Below are 19118 nucleotides of genomic sequence, written 5' to 3'. Positions count from 1 at the left end.
TGTACATTCTGTAGTATTTTTATTTTTCAAAAAAATCTTGCTATTGAAGTATAAAACAACATGTAACTCTGATGACATGTACTATTGCACTCAGAACTGCTCACTGCTGTAACCTTTGACATTCCAAATTCTGACATAGCTGCACTCATGTCCACTAGTAGAATTCTATTTGTAACTGAAACTGATGTGCCTGTATTAACTAGTACATAACTCCATAATTTCTTTTCTGTAAACAATGAAGTATTGTCATTTCTATCAACCTTAAACAATGACATAAATAATCTGGTTTGGTGTTGGACTGCCACACCCTTTATAGATAAGCTGAAGATCCTTTTCTATAGAACTAGCAACAACACTGACTTGAGCTATGGTATGTATTTCTTCTTTACTTTGCCCTGAAGTCTGTATATCATTTCTGCTGGTGTTTACTTTATCAGACTGATCAAAATCTGCACTCTGATCCCTCGTATCCCCCCTCAGTGCAATATTTGCACTGGCCTTTGAAAATAATAAACTAGAATTTATTACATTCTGAACATCTGTATTTGAAATAGTGTGAACTTGAGACATTGCAAATATTTGTTTTGGGTTGTGTATGTAAATCTGCATATAGCATACATACACTGTGTTTATGTCTGTATTTGCAATAAAGCAAATTAACTCTGCATTTTGAATTGCATGTGTTGCAGCATTTACATGATTTCTTAAGACTGTAAACAATAATTTGCATTATGTAAGTACAAAACCATACTGATAGAAACTGACTCATTCTGAGAATCATGAGAAAGTGTGCTGTTGCAGTCTGCTTCTGTGATTTAAGCCTTTTTGAGTCTATAAAGATTTAACATTCCTGAACTAATAACACTGAAATTTAAATGAACATTTCTGGGACATTTTTTTAGACTTCTTTACCCAGTTTTTAGCTTTAAACTACAGATTTACTGGTGCCTTTACTGTAGAAGTACTGTTTAACATATTTATGCAATTTACACTTACTGATGTATTTAAAATTATCTGAGATTTACTGTCTAACTTAGCTAGAAAATGTATTGTAATAAAAATGAATGCTCACATATGGAAAGTTGAAATTGCTTTAAGAAGGTGGCCTGACATCTAGTAATTTTTTAAAACTCTGTCTTGTAATGATTTTCTTGGATCTGTGATGTCACACTGGAAACATGAAAGTCTGTCATCTGTTTTGGAGATGGTGAAGTTTTCTGATACATTGCTGTTAACTGGATAATGTTTTCACACTGGTGTCTTGCAGAGTCTGAAGTTCTTTGAGACCTTACTGTAGATTTTTGGAAGTAATGTACACTGCTGCTTTGTTGAAGTTCTTTGAGACTTTTGCATTCTGAAGGAATACTGCTGCTCTGTAAAATAAACATAGTCTGACTGCTGATAAGGTTGCTAAGTAATTTTGGAACTTACTTTAACTGCAAATATTGTCCCTCCATTGATGGTAGCTTGCCATTGTAAGAACTGCTATGAATGTAGAATACTGGAATCAACTGGAAATAACTGGAAGAAACTGGAATGAGACTGGAATGAATGTCTTTTTCTGTTAATTACCCAAACTTGTGCTGAACAGGTGCCAATCCCTCCTTTATTGGCCAAATCTTCTTGTGCCTTTCAGAATAAAGTCTGCATACACTGTAGTTTGGTTAAGAATGCTTTGTTTAATACAGTGGAGGTCAAGAAAATCCAAATCAAATCTTAATGTCCTTAGCTTCTGTATTCATTATACTGTCCATAAATTATGTACTCAGAAATGTACTGTATCCAAAACGGCACTGTTCTGCACTCATTCTGATAATTATGTCCATAGCTTTAGCACTCATATTCTGATCCTCCTGAATAATATCAGTAATATTCTGGAATGCTGGATATTTTACTTGATTTCTGCACTCATAGTTGAATGCCTGTATAAAACGTCTGAGGACTGCACTGCAATGACTTTCTGCATATCAGTCCAAATGAATTAGCTTAACTGACTATATCTGAAGTATACCCTAATATTAACAAAACCCTGCAAATGTCTACACGCCTCCTTAACCTTAGTTCCTTAGCCTTGTATCATACAAACAAAATGTGTTTGTACTCAAAAACACTGCACATTCTGTTCTTATCAGTATTTTTGGCTGAAGATTATTTTCACTGATTGAAAGTACATTTTCATTTATTTATTTTATTTATTTACATTTGTTGACCGGGAGTGTCCAACTGGACGTAGGTACATTTTCAGCGGAGGCCCGGGGAGAAAAGCCCCACAGTTAAAATAAACAGACAGTAGTTACATTGGATTACATAGTGATTAACAATTTAACATAGCAATTACTTACAACATATTTACAGATGAAGAACATAGTACATCAGTAGACACCTAGAATCTTTATCTGTAAAGTACATAACAGACATTAACAAATGTTACAATAAGAAGTTCCTGCTGTATAATAAGTACTAGGCTTATGAGCATCTGAGCTTGCTATAATCAAGGTAGTTAGTGGAGTGGAAAGAAAGGTAGTGGTTGGATGGGGTGGGTGATATTAGAGTGGGAGTTGCAAGGGCATAGCCAGCATGTTTTTAGGTGCGCTTTTAGTAAAGTTTTGAAGTGGGTGCATGATGGTATGGAGGTAATTGTGGGTGGGAGTTCCATAATTTGGTTATAGTGCAAGAGAATAGTGCTTCACCAGCAGAGTTATTGTAGTTCATTTAGTATTTATTTGTAGTTTCATTTAGTGAAATTCTATGCACACTGTGAAGGTCTTCTGTAATATGGCTGCATTTCTAGACATATATAATCACAATACATTTAAATTAAACCTGATCTTACACCAGGTAAGGAGGGAGTGTTATCTTTACTATGATACCAAGTCTCTGTTAAACACATATATGGATGTGCCCAAGTTAGAGGAAAGCATGCAACAGAAAAATTCATGTACACGCTGTCTCTTGAATATTCACTTTATCAAGTGGTTGTTTGGCATGATTGTTTACCTAATTGTTGTATTTGTTCAAAAACCCTGGTCACTGGCATCTAAGTTTCTGGTCTAACTAGTGTATGCATTAATAAACATGTTTTCTCTGGAATGTCCATATGGTCCAGAGGACGGAATTTACTCACCAATAAATGAAAATAGTTCTTCTGCTATTTGCAAAAAATATGCGTCAATAGCTAATCCTACATACAGATTTCATGAAATTGTTGTTTTTAAATCATCATCAGTATGTTCTTCTCTGATGATCTCATAGCATAGTTCTTAAATGGTTTCAGAAATAAAAGACTTCCACACAAAATCTCATTTAGTAAAGTAAACCACATGCTTCAGAAGCTCTAGGCAAGCGTAATGGATTTTTATGTCTCAAAAATACTTCACTATTTAAACCACAATGTTTGCTTAAATAAATTTAGAGATGTAGTTTAAATCTGGTTGCTCTCAAACATATCAACAAATGCCATAGTCCATGAATATCACATTTTAATGAGGTTATGCAATTTATCTCTAAAATATCCTTTCATATGGAATACCAAAAGGTTAATTAAAAACAAAGTATCCAAGTCAGTAAAGCAAGTACCAAGATGCATAAAATAATCACTTTAATAATTAAAAATGAAAATAAAAATCTAGATACTTTGTTTTTAGTTTACCTGTTTAAAGCCAGTGTGGGCAATATGTGGTAGTTGTGCGTCTCTTGAATACCAAAGCTTTCCATTCATGGTACTCTATAGCTTTTACTAATGAACTATTATGTACTTTCACAATATGATGCTGTTCATTTGTGCTGGACTTCTCTGATATATTCTCTGATGTTTTCAGTGCTGTCATCAGTTGTTATTTATCTTCCTTTCCAGAAAAAAATATTTTTCATATAATTACTTATCAGACTAAAAGAATAAAATAGCATACATACCTCCAAATGCTCCTCCTCTTACTATTACTACAGACATAAATGTACTCCCTTGAATCTCATTTCAGGTAAAAGTCATAACCAACAGCAGATGAAATCAAATACTTTGGTATGTTTTGTCTTTGTGTTCAACAGCAACATGAATGGTGTCTTCTGCCTAAATATGAATACTCACTATCATTTCTCTATTTTTTGCTAGGCGATGTTCAACCTCTGACAGCTTTCAGGAGAATTGGGCTGTAAATTTTCTATATTTTTAGCTAATAAATGATCCTGCCTGTACCATTCTTTAGGTCTCTACTGAATGAGATGTCCCCATTTAAACATTACTGCAGATGGTGCTTCACTCATGATCTAAGGCACAGTTATCAACATCGTGACTCCTGGACTTGACTCACCTTTAATTTCTCAAAGAATAAATCACCTCAGGAATTCAGCAGTTTTCATCATGTACTCTATTTAAAATATCTAGCACTCACTTTGTTACACACTAAATCCATGATGACAGAAAAATAAAACTATCACCAGACAGTTCATTTTACGTGTTTGTGTCCATCAGTTAATCAAGACATTTACTGAAGCTGATTCCATCTCTTTTTATTTTGTGCTAACAGTTTCACATCAACCTTGACATTGATTAAGTCCATTCAAATGTTTTATCTTGAAGACAGAACCTATTTATTTCTACTCTTGCTGTCTCTTCCTGTTTCTAGGGAATAACACTTTTAGCAAACAAACTAATTTTATGATCCCTGACTTACCATATAAATTAAGTTTTTGATCTCTGATGGCTGTGCCAGTTGAGATAAGTAATACATTATAAGACTTTACTGACACACAACTGAGAACAGCGTTCTGAAGTTTCAGATGCATTTCCAGTTTACCTTACCTAAGATTTTTAATATGTTGTACTAGAAGACCTGACAGTATAGTCTCCCATACTAGAAACAATATCAAGTGCCTTTTTTCTCATTAGTAAGCTCAACCTACACTGTGATGTGTTTCCAAATATTTAAATTATAAGACAAATTAGAGATGACTAGCTATAGCAACAAAAGAGTGTTTGGTGTGTTCTTGTTACCAGTCTAGATGAAATCATGACATTATAGTTCTTTTTAAGAAAATAAACAACATGTCCATTCCATGTGTTTCATCGTTTGAGCTTATGGTAGCAGCACTCTGTACAGACATTATGTCTGCTGGTGGGTGGCTCTGTTTTAATGTCCCTTAAGTATCACAAATATTCAAAGATGTTTTAAGCAATCTGTGTCAGCCTGACTTATTGCAGTTAGGAAATCATACAAAATCCATTTGAAAGTGACAAATTTATGTTACTCCTATAATTAAACTAATATGACATTTAATGTAAACTAACAATAATCTTTAGGATTGTGATGTCTGGTACAATCATATCTACAGGTGAGCTTTTTAATCCTTAGATTTAGCAACCTTGTTAAATAAAGGGGCAAGAAATGTCATTATAGTGCCATATACATACTTCCCATATATAAAGGTACATCTATCATCACATCTCAAACTATTAGTAATAAATCTAAATTATATCAATTCTGTACCAAGTACTGTGGCTCAACCCCACATCATATCACTCATGATCTCATAATTAGTAGGGACAGTCCTGAGCTGCTCTGTGCTCTCCCATTTGACGAATAACTGTACACAAACTGCTATATGATCATGCATTTCAAATGCAGAGACAGACATCTTACCCCACTTGAACAGACTGGTGATAAGGATGAATTCTAAACCTATCATAAGTCATAGTTCTCTCTTTTATCGTTTAGGCCTCATCATGGGCAATCATAAGCTTTCTCATTCTCTCATTTGATCTTACCACTTCTCCATCCCACTTCTCTATCAACCAGTGTTTCTAGCAACACTAGTCATCATTCCTCACCTTAATGTGCTGAACAAGCATGCGACAAGTGACCAGAGGAAAAAAGTGCAGCTTAAAGAAGCAAGGCTTAAGCCAGAGCAGACTCATAAGCAATGGAAAAACCATGAGGGCAAATAGACATTGTAAAAATCAGTTAGGTTAAAAAATTATACTGCATTCAAAACAGAGAAATTTGGAGGTTATTTTCCATATCAGTGAAATGAAACCCTTGCTTAATAGAATTAGAACTGACTGATAATTATTCAAGCTTTTTGATATACCATTAGTAGAAATGAATGCAAATTTATGAAATTAATAATTTAAAATCTTCATAGGTTAGTATCAGGCTAACTGCCCTTGTAGGTCATTTTAAGCCTATCCAATTACCCAATGTGAGAATCAAACCCTGCACTTTGCGTTTGTCAACACCTTAACCATTATGCCAAGCTCCCACCCTATCTTTGCAATGAAGTAAGCAGATCTTTTAATGACTGTCCTCCAAGTTAATACTTATTATACTTCAAAGACAAAAACTGTCTATATAGAGGGACAGAAGGTATTTTTCAGACAATTATAGCAGTCTTCTTAGTTTTAAATCAAAAACAATGGCAATACAGTTGTTAAAAGCATCACGTTTCTAACACATAACCTCATGTATTATATTTCATTCTTGTCATTACTGCTAGTGTGAATTTTGTATTTTATTGTCATTACATTGTGTCTTTTACCAAACTTTGATAATATCATCACTGACTAATAAGCTAAAGAGCGTATGTGTGTGTGGGGGAAGGCAAAGTATCCACACCACAACTGCACCCACTATGTATTTTATCTGTGAGGTTGCCAGATCTTGTAGAAAGATATAAATCTCCAAACTCAATACATTTTTGTTAAATTACAGTTTTGTCAACTGGTCTCAGCTTGGTCTCAGCTGAACCACCACAGGCATATCAGACTGCAATTAAATGATCAAATTCACTGTTCTACTTAATGTAGTTCATTCACTTTTCTAGAAAATATGCTGACTTACTTTCTACTTTGAAATGTTCAGATAAATTGCATTTAGTCTTCTGCTGATACCCTGGGTTAGAACTAAAAAAAATTATCCAAATAGTCCAATTCACTAGCCTAGATGATTAGATGAGAAATAAATTAAATGTAAATACTGATGTGGCTGTGGCTATAATCATCACCAGATAAGGACTGGCATCTGCTCATCATTGTTATCACAAGATTTTCCAAAATAATATTCTGCAAACTTAGATCAATGGATCACTTTTTGCTAATTCTGATTTGTAAACCATCATTACGTTGTTAATGGTGATACTTTATATAGACTGGTCATAAAAATATCAGTTCAAGACAAGCTTTGCTAGCACAGAAAACCATCCGCTCAAAACGCACTATAAAAACAAGCAGTATGTTCAGAAGAAATAGTAATACCACTTTCAGTTTACTTTAAAAGAGAGAAATGCCATACATTTACATTAATTGCTGCTACAGTAACAGGGATATACTGCTTGGAATATTTTGATACGAATAATCCAAATTATTTTTCAGTTTTGCTGTCATGTATACCTCTCAATAATATCTTAGCCCACAAAATCTGGACAAAGCAATAAACGATGTGGGGGAACAAAAGCCCAATAAATTGGGACACATTTCAAATATTGGTCTTCTAAATTAAAAAAAGTTGATAGACTATCCAAGCTTTGCATTAGCATGAATTTTCTGAAGGGTACGAAATCTGAAACTCAAATGCCTACTATTATTTTCCGATTTTTCAAGCCTCAGTGATTTGCCAGAAAACCAAATATTTTATAAGGAACAGACGACAAATATGAGACAAAAATCTGAACATTCTTCAAAAATCTGGACAGTTGAGAGGAATGCTGTAATTTATTAATATATGGAAATAAAGACCGGGTATTATATTACTCACCGCGGTGCCCCCTTGTGTTGGATTTCCTTCCATAGATGTGATCTGAACACAGTGCCCTTCTGATACGATATTATTTCCACTGTCTCCAGTGCTATAATTTACTGGTATCATAGTGCCTGCGTGAGGAACAAATCCTACAAATGCCTTATATTGATAACTGTGAGAAAGTGTTTCAGAACCAGCAATATCCAGAAGGTCAGTTGGTAAGGCAGAATTCAGTGGAGCAGCTGACTTCACTCTATAGCGTTCAATTTGTAAATCACAGCAAATGGAGAAACACGGACAGTAGTTGGCATAGTCCTGTTTGTAACACATCACGGAGATAATGATCATTAAAAACCCAACGAAAAGAAAGGAGACAGACACTACAGTTATTATTAAATAAATATTCAAGCTGGAAATAGGGTTGTCAGAGATCTCGGCATCTTGAAAGTCGGGCAACACTTGTGGAAAAGTGTCATATAACCACAGTCCAATTGTTACAGAAGCAGATCGTTTGGGTGCACCATTGTCTCTTACTTCAATAATAAGTCTGTGCTTGTTGGGGTCTGTGACCCTGATGTTGCGTAAGATTTTGATTTCTCCAGTCTGCCCGTCTACACTAACAAGACTGGTATCACTCGCGTGGAGTAAGTGATATGAGAGCCAAGCATTTTGGCCAGAGTCCGCATCCACAGTTATGACCTTGGTCACCAAGAATCCTACCTCTGCAGAACGAGGAACCATTTCCACTGGTATATACCCCTCTGTTGTGGGGGGATACAAGAACATGGGAGGATTGTCATTCTGGTCTACAATGGACACCTCCACAGTGGCAGTGCTCCTTAGGGGTGGTTTGCCTTGATCCCGAGCCTCAATCAGTATCTCGAAATTCTTCTGTGTCTCGTAATCAAAAACAGACCTAGCATATACATTTCCATTGTCGTTGCTTATTGATACATAGTTCATAATGGGCAAGCTGTTGATGTCCGTCTCTAAAAGGATATAAGTAATTATACTGTTCTGGTCCAGATCTGGATCCAAAGCGGTGACCTGACAGATGAAATCCCCTACTGAATTATTTTCATTTATGTACACTTTGTATAATCCTTGTGAAAAACGTGGTGAATTGTCATTTACATCAGCGATTTGGACAACAATATTTGTTTCGGTTGAAAGAGGGGGTGATCCGGCATCAGTGGCAGTGACAGTGATATTATAGGAACCAACGGTTTCTCGATCTAAAGGACCATCGGTTATCAAAGTATAATAGTCAGAAACAGATCTAAGTTTAAAAGGAATGTTATCAGTTATTTGGCAATTTACCAAAGCGTTTACTCCAAAGTCTCTGTCAGTTATACTGACCAGCGCCACTACAGTTCCTGCATCTGCGTCTTCTAGGATTTGATTGGAAACAGGAGTTATTGCAATCTCAGGCAGGTTATTATTTACATCTATTATTTCCAGCAGGACTTTACAATATCCAGTCATTGCGGAAGGACCTTTATCTGCAGCTTGTACATGCAGTTCATATGGCCCAGTTTCCTCCAAGTCTATTTTATTTTTAAGGCGAATTTCACCGGAGGAAGAATTTAAATCAAATTTATCTCGCAGTTTCTTTGGTGTGTGACTACTGAATGAATACAAGATTTCCCCATTCATTCCTACGTCCAGATCTGTAGCTTTCAATTGAATTATTAATGTCCCTATAGTGGCGTCTTCTGCCAAACTGACGGTGTACAAAGGTTTCTCAAAGGTTGGAGAATTGTCATTGGCATCTATGACGTTAATGACGATTTGAAGTGTCCCGGTCCTTTGTGGTTCACCTCCATCAACTGCTATCACTAAAAGATGGTGCAATGACTTATGTTCTCTGTCCAGACTTTTATTCAAGACTAGCTGTGCCATTAGGCCACCATTAGTCGAATTGTACATATTCAAAGAAAAATAATCATCGCTGCTAAGCCTGTAAATTTGTATCCCATTAGACCCCACATCCTGATCACTGGCGCTCTGAATTGGGAATATCGTCCCTACGGGGACATACTCCATTATACTAATATGCAGATCATTAACTGGAAATACGGGCGCATTATCATTGATGTCTGATATTTCCATTTTTACGTTGAATAACTGAAAAGGATATTTCATAACCACCCGTAGAATAATATAACACAACGACTTGGCACCGCATAGCATTTCTCTGTCAATTCTTTCATTAACAAACATATTGCCACTCTCCGGATTTATAAATAAATATTGCTTACTGTCAGCAAAGACCACACTGAGTTCCCGATTGGTATATTTTCCATCGCCGATCCCCAAATATTTATTTAGATTTCCAATCAACTCACCGTTGGGTAATTCCTCTTGAATAGTAAAAATGATATCTCCAAAACAACAACGCCACGGTGTGAGGAAAAGGAAAATAACTAACCAGAGCAGTATTCTGGGCGAGTATTGTGCAGCATTTTCTAGCATAATACTAGATACTAATTTCCACGCTAGAAGTCCCGGTTCCATTTCTTATACAGACTGTACAATCTATAATTTCCTTTTGACATGAGTAAGAAATAGGAAATGTGTAAATGCATCTGTGGCCACACTAGGCGTTCCCGTCTCTCTCGAAGACAGTTGCACAAAAAATATTTTATAATGATATTGTAGTAAACAGCGGCACCTACAGATATTTGCTGAATTTGCTATCAATTTTCTCCAGCATGCTTTTAACCACACACAATATTCAACGAAACATCACCTTTTTCTCGACTTCATTAAGAACAGCATACAATGAAGATACAGACTGAAAACTCGAGGGGTAACCTCAGAAAGAAGGGAAGAGAAGCCCCATTTACACGACTGCCTAATCGGTCAGAGTCTGGCACTGCAGTGGTCACCCCACCAGCTCCAGGCAGCAGGGGCCAGCATTCACCTCAGCTGGCCTTCATTTTGCAGAACATCCCCCGATTTTGCCTCATATTTTTTTCTGGTAACTCACCGTCGAGTACAACCAATGATTGTAGTCGTTGGAGTTTCATACTTCTGTAAATTAATTAAAAATCTTATAAAAAAGAGTTCCATACTTCGTATTGTTCAGATTTTCAGAACATGAATGCTGATGCGAAACCTGATGCTATGTTAACTTTTTTAACGTCCCTGATTATGAGCCTTTTTAACTCACTATCGTTTTTGGCTTTGTCATTGAGTAGAGAAGACTGGAGGGATTACGTCCCAGCCACTGTAGTACATATCTTCACTTTTCTGCGAAACTTTCGCGGTTCGTGACAGCCACTTCCCTATAGATTGGCAACCAGAATCACTGGGGAATACACATACTTAATCTAGCAAAATACTAGTGAGCATCCGTGTTGTGTTGCGAGGAAAGGAACAGTTTGGAAATGATACCTCCAAAAACCTCAAGGACAGGCGGGGGGACTACTGTCTCTACGTTTTCACCCAAAGAAGCCAAAGTTATGCAGTCAGTCCATAAACATTTCCAGGCAGTAATCCAGAACCGATCAGGGGACTATACTAGTTAGCTTAGAACTTTTCTCGTAAATCCGTGATATTCTACACACATCTTCCTCTTGATTTACTTAGCACAATCATACCTCTCAATCTCTTAGCTCAAAATATCTGGACAAAGCCTGACATAAGGAGTGGTGGTGGTAAAAGGCCCCAAAATAGGGTCGGATTTAAAATATTGCTCTTATAAACTTAAAAAGTTGACTGAATACCATGATTTGTATTAGCATGCATTTTTATGTAGAATATAAATTCTGACACTCAAGTCGTTATTTAATGAGTTCAATCCTCAGATCATCCCAGATTCCCAGTGATTTGCCAGAAAACCACAGATTTTTTGCAAAAAAAGACCAAAAATGAGGCAAAAATCAGGACATTCTGCAAAAATCAAGACATGACAGGTATGCAACCAATATTAGTTGAAAGAAGCAACTAATAGCTTACCACATCACACAATGAAGACTGAAGAATGGATAACCTGGAAAATGAAGGGAAGAGAAGCCCCAGTCACATGACCACCTAATCGCTTTGGTATGGTTCCCTATACCACTAAAATAGTCTGTATCTGTAAAAGAAAATCTTTGAAATCACAAATGAATGAATGAATCATGAATTCATTGCACAATGAATGAATCACCAGTTTTTCTACCTTAACTGTTTTTTCTCAGCCAGAGCTTATGCATGTTGTGGTACAGTCCCAACTAGAAACCAAAAACAAATCTAACACTTTTTATGTGCTGAAAGTGATTAGCAAGAAACTGTCATACAGAATCTACATTAGTCCATTATGTCTTCAGCTAGTTGGATCAGCATTCCCTTAGGAATTAATGTCTATGATGGGCAAACAGGCGTGTTTATGCACTTTAAAGTCTATTAAATCTCACAAAGCAATGCATATATACATTTCTGCTAAAAAAACACTGGCTTATCAGAAAGCAGTTTTTCCTTGTCTGTAATAGTGTGCCAAAATATATAAAATTTAATAAAACTGCAATTTCCTCCCACATAGAAACTTGCACGTGTCACATGTGGCTACATTAACTACATTATTTGTGGATGCCAACACCTTAGAGACTAAACGTAAGATACATAAAAAAAGGTTGGGAAGTGGATGCAAATATTTAGACGGGAAAGCATGTGATGTGCCTTCAATTAACAAAGAAAGGATGGTGTTGGCAAAAAAGGGAAGGAAAAAGATATAAACAGTTTCTAGAGTCTATGAAGAAGAAGTGCTTGTGAAAAGTCCACAAAGGAGGAATTTCCAACAGTGAGGGCTACATTAGAAAACAGTTAAAGTTGACATAAATGCATATGAATATGAAGGGCAAATGGGATTGTATGCAGATGTTGTCTCAGGGAGGAAGAAGAATTTTTCAAGGGGAAGCATTTTTCCAAGAAACGTCACAGGCAACATCCATATCAACTAAGATGGCAATCGGAGAACTTAGTACAACAAGCAATGGAGGTGAGACTGGGGAGAAGGAACTCATCCAATTCGTCAAAAGAAGATACAGTACAGGTAGAAGAACTTAAACTTACTACCTTTTTATGAAAACTTTTATCGGAAGAAAAAGGGTGTGTTTTGCAAACATAAATAAGCCTAAAAGTCAGCATAGGTGGAAAACACTTTAATAAAACACAAAAATAATACAAAGAGATGAGCGCTTTCGTAACACAGTTGCTTCTTCAGATCTAACATAATAGCTAAAACACTTAACTTACATAATACAATCAATTATACAAGAGCCAACCATCCTCTCAAACCTCTAGATTTAAGAGCTGGTTTTAAAGGAACATTACCATCCAGTCCAATACCCTTTTTAGCAGCTAACATAAAAATCCATTTAACTTCTAAACACTCTTTATCAGTCTTAACATCATCTCATCTAACAGAAGCCTGGTAGTTCTCATTCATCATAAATTTAAATTTATGTTTAGCCCCTTCTTTAATAATATGCTTGGCTAATGCATTCCTATGGTTACCCTTATTAATTGCATAAACATGTTCCTTTATAGGCTCTATGAGGCATATGTTGGTCTTACCAACATACTATGAACCACAGATCTCACAAATAGCCAAATAAACCAAATGTTTTGTGTTACAATCTGCATACAATTCAAATACAAATAAGCGCCAATTCAGGGGCTGTATAAAACAACTGTCAGTTCTAATGTAACCACATACATTACATGAAGGAAATGTTATGCATAACGTAGTTATGCATTTACATTTTAATGACAATATGCTTATTTTATGGGATGGAGATGAATGTATATTGAAGGCATTTATGACATATTAATTGTAGTACTCCATATCTACAGTTTAAGTTAAAACATCTTGAACAATTGATTCAATATCTTGATGTATGTATGCAAAGGATATGAGCGATAAGACATCTGTTTCTCCTTTATATAGAAAAGGATGTTACAGCAATATGTTTTTATACTACTCAAGTGCTCATCCCAATAATATGGAATTTAATATGGTTAAAAGTCAACGTATTACATTAAGTATTTTGGCAAGCGATGATAGGGAATTTATAGAAAGTGTAATGGGTTTAAAGCAAATGTTTGTGAAGAGAGGTTACCCCTTAGCCCAAGCTGAAAAGATGTTTGGTTATGTTTTGGAAGGAAGGAATGGTGATGCTAAACCAGTATTAAAAATGAAAGATGAAGACTGGACTATAAAAAAAATATATCCAAGAACAAGAACATTTTATTAAGTAATGATTTGGTAGCATCCTCCTTGTTTTACAGTTGAACATTTTTTAGTTTGAGGGGAGATGGCTTTAAAAGGTTTTTGGAGAAAGGTAGGGATAATTTGCTGAGTACTTTGATAAATAAGACTAGTAAATGCTAGGGGACATATAGTTGTGGAATACATAAGTGCTATAAGTACATTAAGAACAGTCCATATTTTATGCACCCAGTTATAGGTAAAACATATGGTACCAAGGAAAGGCACACAAGCATAACAAATGATGTAGTTTATGTAGTGACATGTATAAAACTGGAAAGAAATTACAGCACAGAATAAAAGATCATTCATATTCTACAAAAAGAAGTTAAGAATATAATGCCTTATATAGGCATAGTGAGGTATGTGTGAGATTTAAGAAGTTCTTGTTTATTAGCTTTAGAGCAAGTTAAGAAGTATTTTAGAAAATGGTATAATGAATTACTATTATATGTTAAATAAGTAAACTGGCAGCTTGAATTAGAAGCCAGTCATAATAAAGGATTAAATGAAATTAATCATTTAATATAACCAAGAATGAGGAATCTTGCATGTAGGTTAGGTTCATAGGTTAATATCAGGCTAACTGCCCTTGTAGGCCATTTTAAGCCTATCCAATTACTCAATGTGAGAATCAAACCCTGCACTTTGTGTCTGTCAGGTAAACACCTTAACCATTATTCCAACCTCCCACCCGCTATATTTTCTTTAAAAGATATGATTGAAGTTTGAATAATTAATTAATTATTTGACCAATCAATCCTTTTACTATTAAAAATAAAAAACAGAAAGAAGATCAACTGGTAAGGCGCAGTACTTATTGATATTAAGCACTCATCGGTTTTGTACCAGGACTTCTTCAGAATAACCAAGTCAACCTCCACAACCATTAAATATGCATATTAAAGTCACATGCTCTAATTAAAAATCACTCGCCATAGAAATAAATGAATCAATTAAATTGTTAATAAACCCTAACCTTAGCAACCAAATGAAACGAACTAAACTACATTACTTCCACCAAACCCAGTTGTTACAATGGACACAGAAAACCACAACCTATATCTCTTAACATAGAATGATAGAATTAAATGTTTAATTATAGTATTGCAAATGTAACATCACAGTGGGGTGATTTATTTGAAAAAGGCCCTACTTTCGTGCCTGCTAGATCAGCCAGAATTGATGACATTTTGTTATAACAGAAATTGTACAGCAGAAAATTGAATTTAAAGTTTTTTTTCAACCACAGCATTTCAGGTGGGGGTTTGAGGAATGGTTGTATTAGAACCAGTGAGTTTAACCCACTGTTTTATCCAGTCATTGAATTATTTGATAAAATGTGCAAGTATGATATACGTAAATTAGTGTCCCACACCAGTTTCCGGTCTCCTAACCTTAGTGTTGATGAGCAGGTTTTGTTGAAAAAGATCAGCAGTGATAAAAGGATCAGGGTCATGAAACCTGACAGGGATGGGGACCTGATTATAATGAGTGCGGATGATTATATTAACAAAATACTGGTTTTACTTTACACTGACACATATGAGGAAGTAGCTTTATGTGAGATGAATGTTGCTTACCGGAGAATTGAATTAATGTTGAAAGATTTATTTTTAAATAATCAGATTTATTCTAAAGACTTTGACTACCTCAATGTTAAATTTCTCAGGACCGCTACTATTTTTGGGATTCCTAAAATCCACAAGGATGTAACTGACCCTCCATTAAGACATATTGTGGATGCTAAGGCCTCCAAAATATTCCCCATCGCCAGATACATTGATTATCATTTAAAGAGTGTCTTAACACAAGTTAAATATTTATGCTGAGACCGATGGGATTTTTGTCAAGAGTTACCAACAGTTTATTTAGTGATAGTTTACTATTTATTACAATTAATGTCCAGGATTTGTTTTCTGTCATTCCACATGGAGTGGATTTAGAGCTGTTTTATATACTGATTTTGAACATTCTAAGATTTTGACTTTCAGAACTCTAATGGAAATTGTGTTGGAGAACAATTTTATTGGTTTTGAAAATCAGATTTTCAGGCAAAAGGAGGGGATGGCTATGGGCTCAGCCTGTGCCCCTATTTTTGAAAACAGTGTTCTGGCACAGTGGGAACAGGATAAAGTGTTCACATCATAATATTTTAATGCTGGCCCTTGTATGGGCGATACCTTGATGATATCATTATTTTCTGTGTGCAGACACGAGATAAGCTCGACCAATTGTTAGAGTTCTTGAATGACAGCACTGATTTTTTTTTTGGTTTACCATGGATGTATATGAGGAAAAGGCAAACTACCTTGATGTGGCACTTATTAAAGACAGAATTAAATGTATAACAAGTCTGAATCTACATTATTTCGCACACCAACATTTTCTAATTCATTCTTGCATTTTGATAATTGGCACCTTCTTCACCAAAAGAAATGTTTGGTAAAGGGTCAGTGCGTAAGGTTAGTGAGAATGATAAGTAATTCTGGAAACTTGCTTGTTTAATTTTCTGTTTTGAAGAGCATGTTTAGTAAAACGGGATACCCAGAACAATTTTTGAACAGCATTTTTGATGAAGTTATTAGGAAAAGACAATCAGGATATTTTTCCCCTTTTAGGTACAAATGGTTACACCAGTGGTAGTTCTAATATCAACAACAATGAGTTGGCTCCCCATGACAATAACAGGAACTTTAACAAAGCCATAATACTTACATACAACATGGATTTTAATGGCATCTTTTATGAATTGGAGTGTTTTTGGGGCCAACAAGGACCATCTTTTGAAGGTTGGTGACAAGCCTACCATAGTTTATAAGAAAGATGTCAGCTTTAAGGTCCTTTTGGAGAGACCTTTGTCTGTTATTACAGCATTAGGGATAGTTAAATGTGGACATTGTTATCAGTGCCAGCACATTTTTGAAACAGCGAATGTGTCCATCAGAAATTATGGTGTCATCAAATTGAGTAAAAGGTTCTATTGTTACAGTAAAAGAATCATTTATATTGCCAAGTGCCAATGTTGTGATTGTTTTTATGTAGGTAAAACCAAAAGGGCCTTTAAGGTAAGGATTTACCAGCATTCATATGATACACAGAGGGGGGCCAAAACTAATGCCTTTGCTAAACATATTAAGAACTCACTACATTGTTTTAAATTCATAGCAATAGAGCAGGTGGCTTTGAAGCATAGGGGAGGACATTTTGATTTGTACTTGGAATTTAAGGAATTGAAGTGGCAATTGAGGTTAGATATCACCACTCCCCCTGGCCTGAATTAGACAATTTCCATTATTAGTGTTCTTAAATTGAAGGCTCAGTTTTGTATCTGAAAGAAAACAATATGTATTATAAGAATTATAAGCATGTTTTAATTTATATATACAAATACACATTTAACATTATATTGTGAGCATTATTTAATATTTAATATGCATTTTTTCATATATATATATATATATATATATATATATATATATATATATTATATATATATCTAGAGAGAGAGAGAGAGAGTTGCATATCTGTTTGGGTTTCTATACAACCGTTAAACTTGATGGTTTCATTTTATGTTAAGAGATATAGGTTGTGCTTTTCTGTCTCCATTGTTACAATGGGGTTTGTGGGAAGTAATGTAGTTTAGTTAATTTTATTTGGCTGCTAAGGTTTGGGTTTATTAACAATTTAATTGATTCATTTGTTTCTATGGCAGGTGATTTTTAATTAGGCATGTGACTTTTAATATGCATATTTAATGGTTGTGGAGGTTGACTTGGTTATTCTGAACAAGTCCTGGTATAAAGTGGACAAAAGCACTTCATATTATCAATAAATAGTGTGCCTTACCGGTTGGGCTCCTTTCTGTTTTTTATTTTTATCAGTGTGTGTCCATTTCTGTGAATTATTGAATCCTTTTACTATCTATAGATGCTGTTTTTAGAAGTTTTTTTATCTGATGAAGTCCAGTGAATGCTTGGGACAAAAGCACTTTCCTTTGTTTTTAGTGTTTTATAATAAATCTTTCAGTGGTCTAATGGTGCAGTTTCAGGTTTTATTCACACACATATATATATATATATATACACACACACACACAAACAAAAAAATAGAACTCCCACTAAAGTACTGTGTTATAGAGAAAAACAAATAAGATATACAGGCAACACAGCCAGGATATATACAGAAACAACTAAGTAGTAGCAAAACAGCAGAAACAGTAAAACACTGAACTTAACAATAAAACTTTAAGTTTAATAAAATAAATAAAACCAGATAAGCGCTTGCAAATTGCAGTGATCTTTCTTCCCATCCATGTAAAAAACAAAATGCAAAGCAGTATATATACACAACACCTTCAGACAATCAACATGGGTAAAAGGGCCAACTCCTTCCTTTATGTAAATGTCACTTCAGGTGTGATGTTAACCAATCAAAATGTCTCTTTAGCCTCTGCCTTTTTAAGGTTGTTTTCAGTGTATATTTCCTATTAAGTTCTGGGAACCTATATGCTTGCAGCTTCCCAGTCCATTTAATTTCTATTAATTTTGTAACATTATCAATATCTCCACATCTAGTGTTAATTTCCACAACTTCTATTACCCTAAAGTGGAAACTATGTCCTGGATTCTCCTGAATATGTTGTAGCTAAAGAGACACATTTAGCGAGACATACGTTCCTTAACTTCAGTTTGATCTTCCCATGACTCCCCCCAATCCTTATACACAATATCCAGTCCAAAAAAAATGAAACTGATGGTTTTGAAAATGTAATACTTATTTAAATAAAGCATTATGTTCTCTTTTAGTTTTTATATCCAAGCCATTTTCATAAATACAATCTCTTAAACGATTTTGTGTTTTGCCCACATAAAACCCACTGCACTGCTGGCAAACTGCAAGGTAAATCACTTCTGTAGAGTTACATGTACAGTGAAATATAGTCCTAATATGGGTTGTTTTAACAAATAACTCATCTTTATCCAAAAGAAATTTACACTGAGGACAAAAGCCACATTTGCCTGCACCTAACTTTTTGTTTGTAAAATTTCTTTTCACTATCTCTTGAAGTTAAGGAACTTATATGGCATATTAGGCTGAATGCACTTATGCCTCCAGAATTAAATGAAAAC

General features: G+C 35.0%; 2 protein-coding genes across 2 annotated transcripts in view; both read right to left on the bottom strand.

Annotated features, from left to right (window-relative positions):
* Positions 1-1124: 1124 nt before the first annotated feature.
* On the bottom strand, positions 1125-10247 carry LOC122800402 (protocadherin beta-13-like). Its single transcript, XM_044069850.1, has 2 exons — positions 7746-10247; positions 1125-1373 (listed from the first exon to the last, which is right to left on the bottom strand). Exons 1-2 carry the CDS (start codon positions 10245-10247, stop codon positions 1125-1127), a joined length of 2751 nt encoding a protein of 916 aa, XP_043925785.1.
* Positions 10248-10718: 471 nt separating this feature from the next.
* Positions 10719-19118, bottom strand: part of LOC122800401 (putative protocadherin beta-18) — a 28415-nt gene continuing 20015 nt past the window's right edge. The window contains exon 2 of the mRNA XM_044069849.1: positions 10719-10766. Within this exon, the coding sequence (XP_043925784.1) occupies positions 10719-10766 (48 nt within the window). The remainder of the gene's footprint in view (positions 10767-19118) is intronic.

This window comes from Protopterus annectens, chromosome 4.part0 (assembly GCF_019279795.1).
Source record: "Protopterus annectens isolate FY-2018-M chromosome 4.part0, PAN1.0, whole genome shotgun sequence".
Classification (NCBI taxonomy): domain Eukaryota; kingdom Metazoa; phylum Chordata; order Ceratodontiformes; family Protopteridae; genus Protopterus; species Protopterus annectens.
This window is presented reverse-complemented; position numbering and strand designations above follow the sequence as displayed.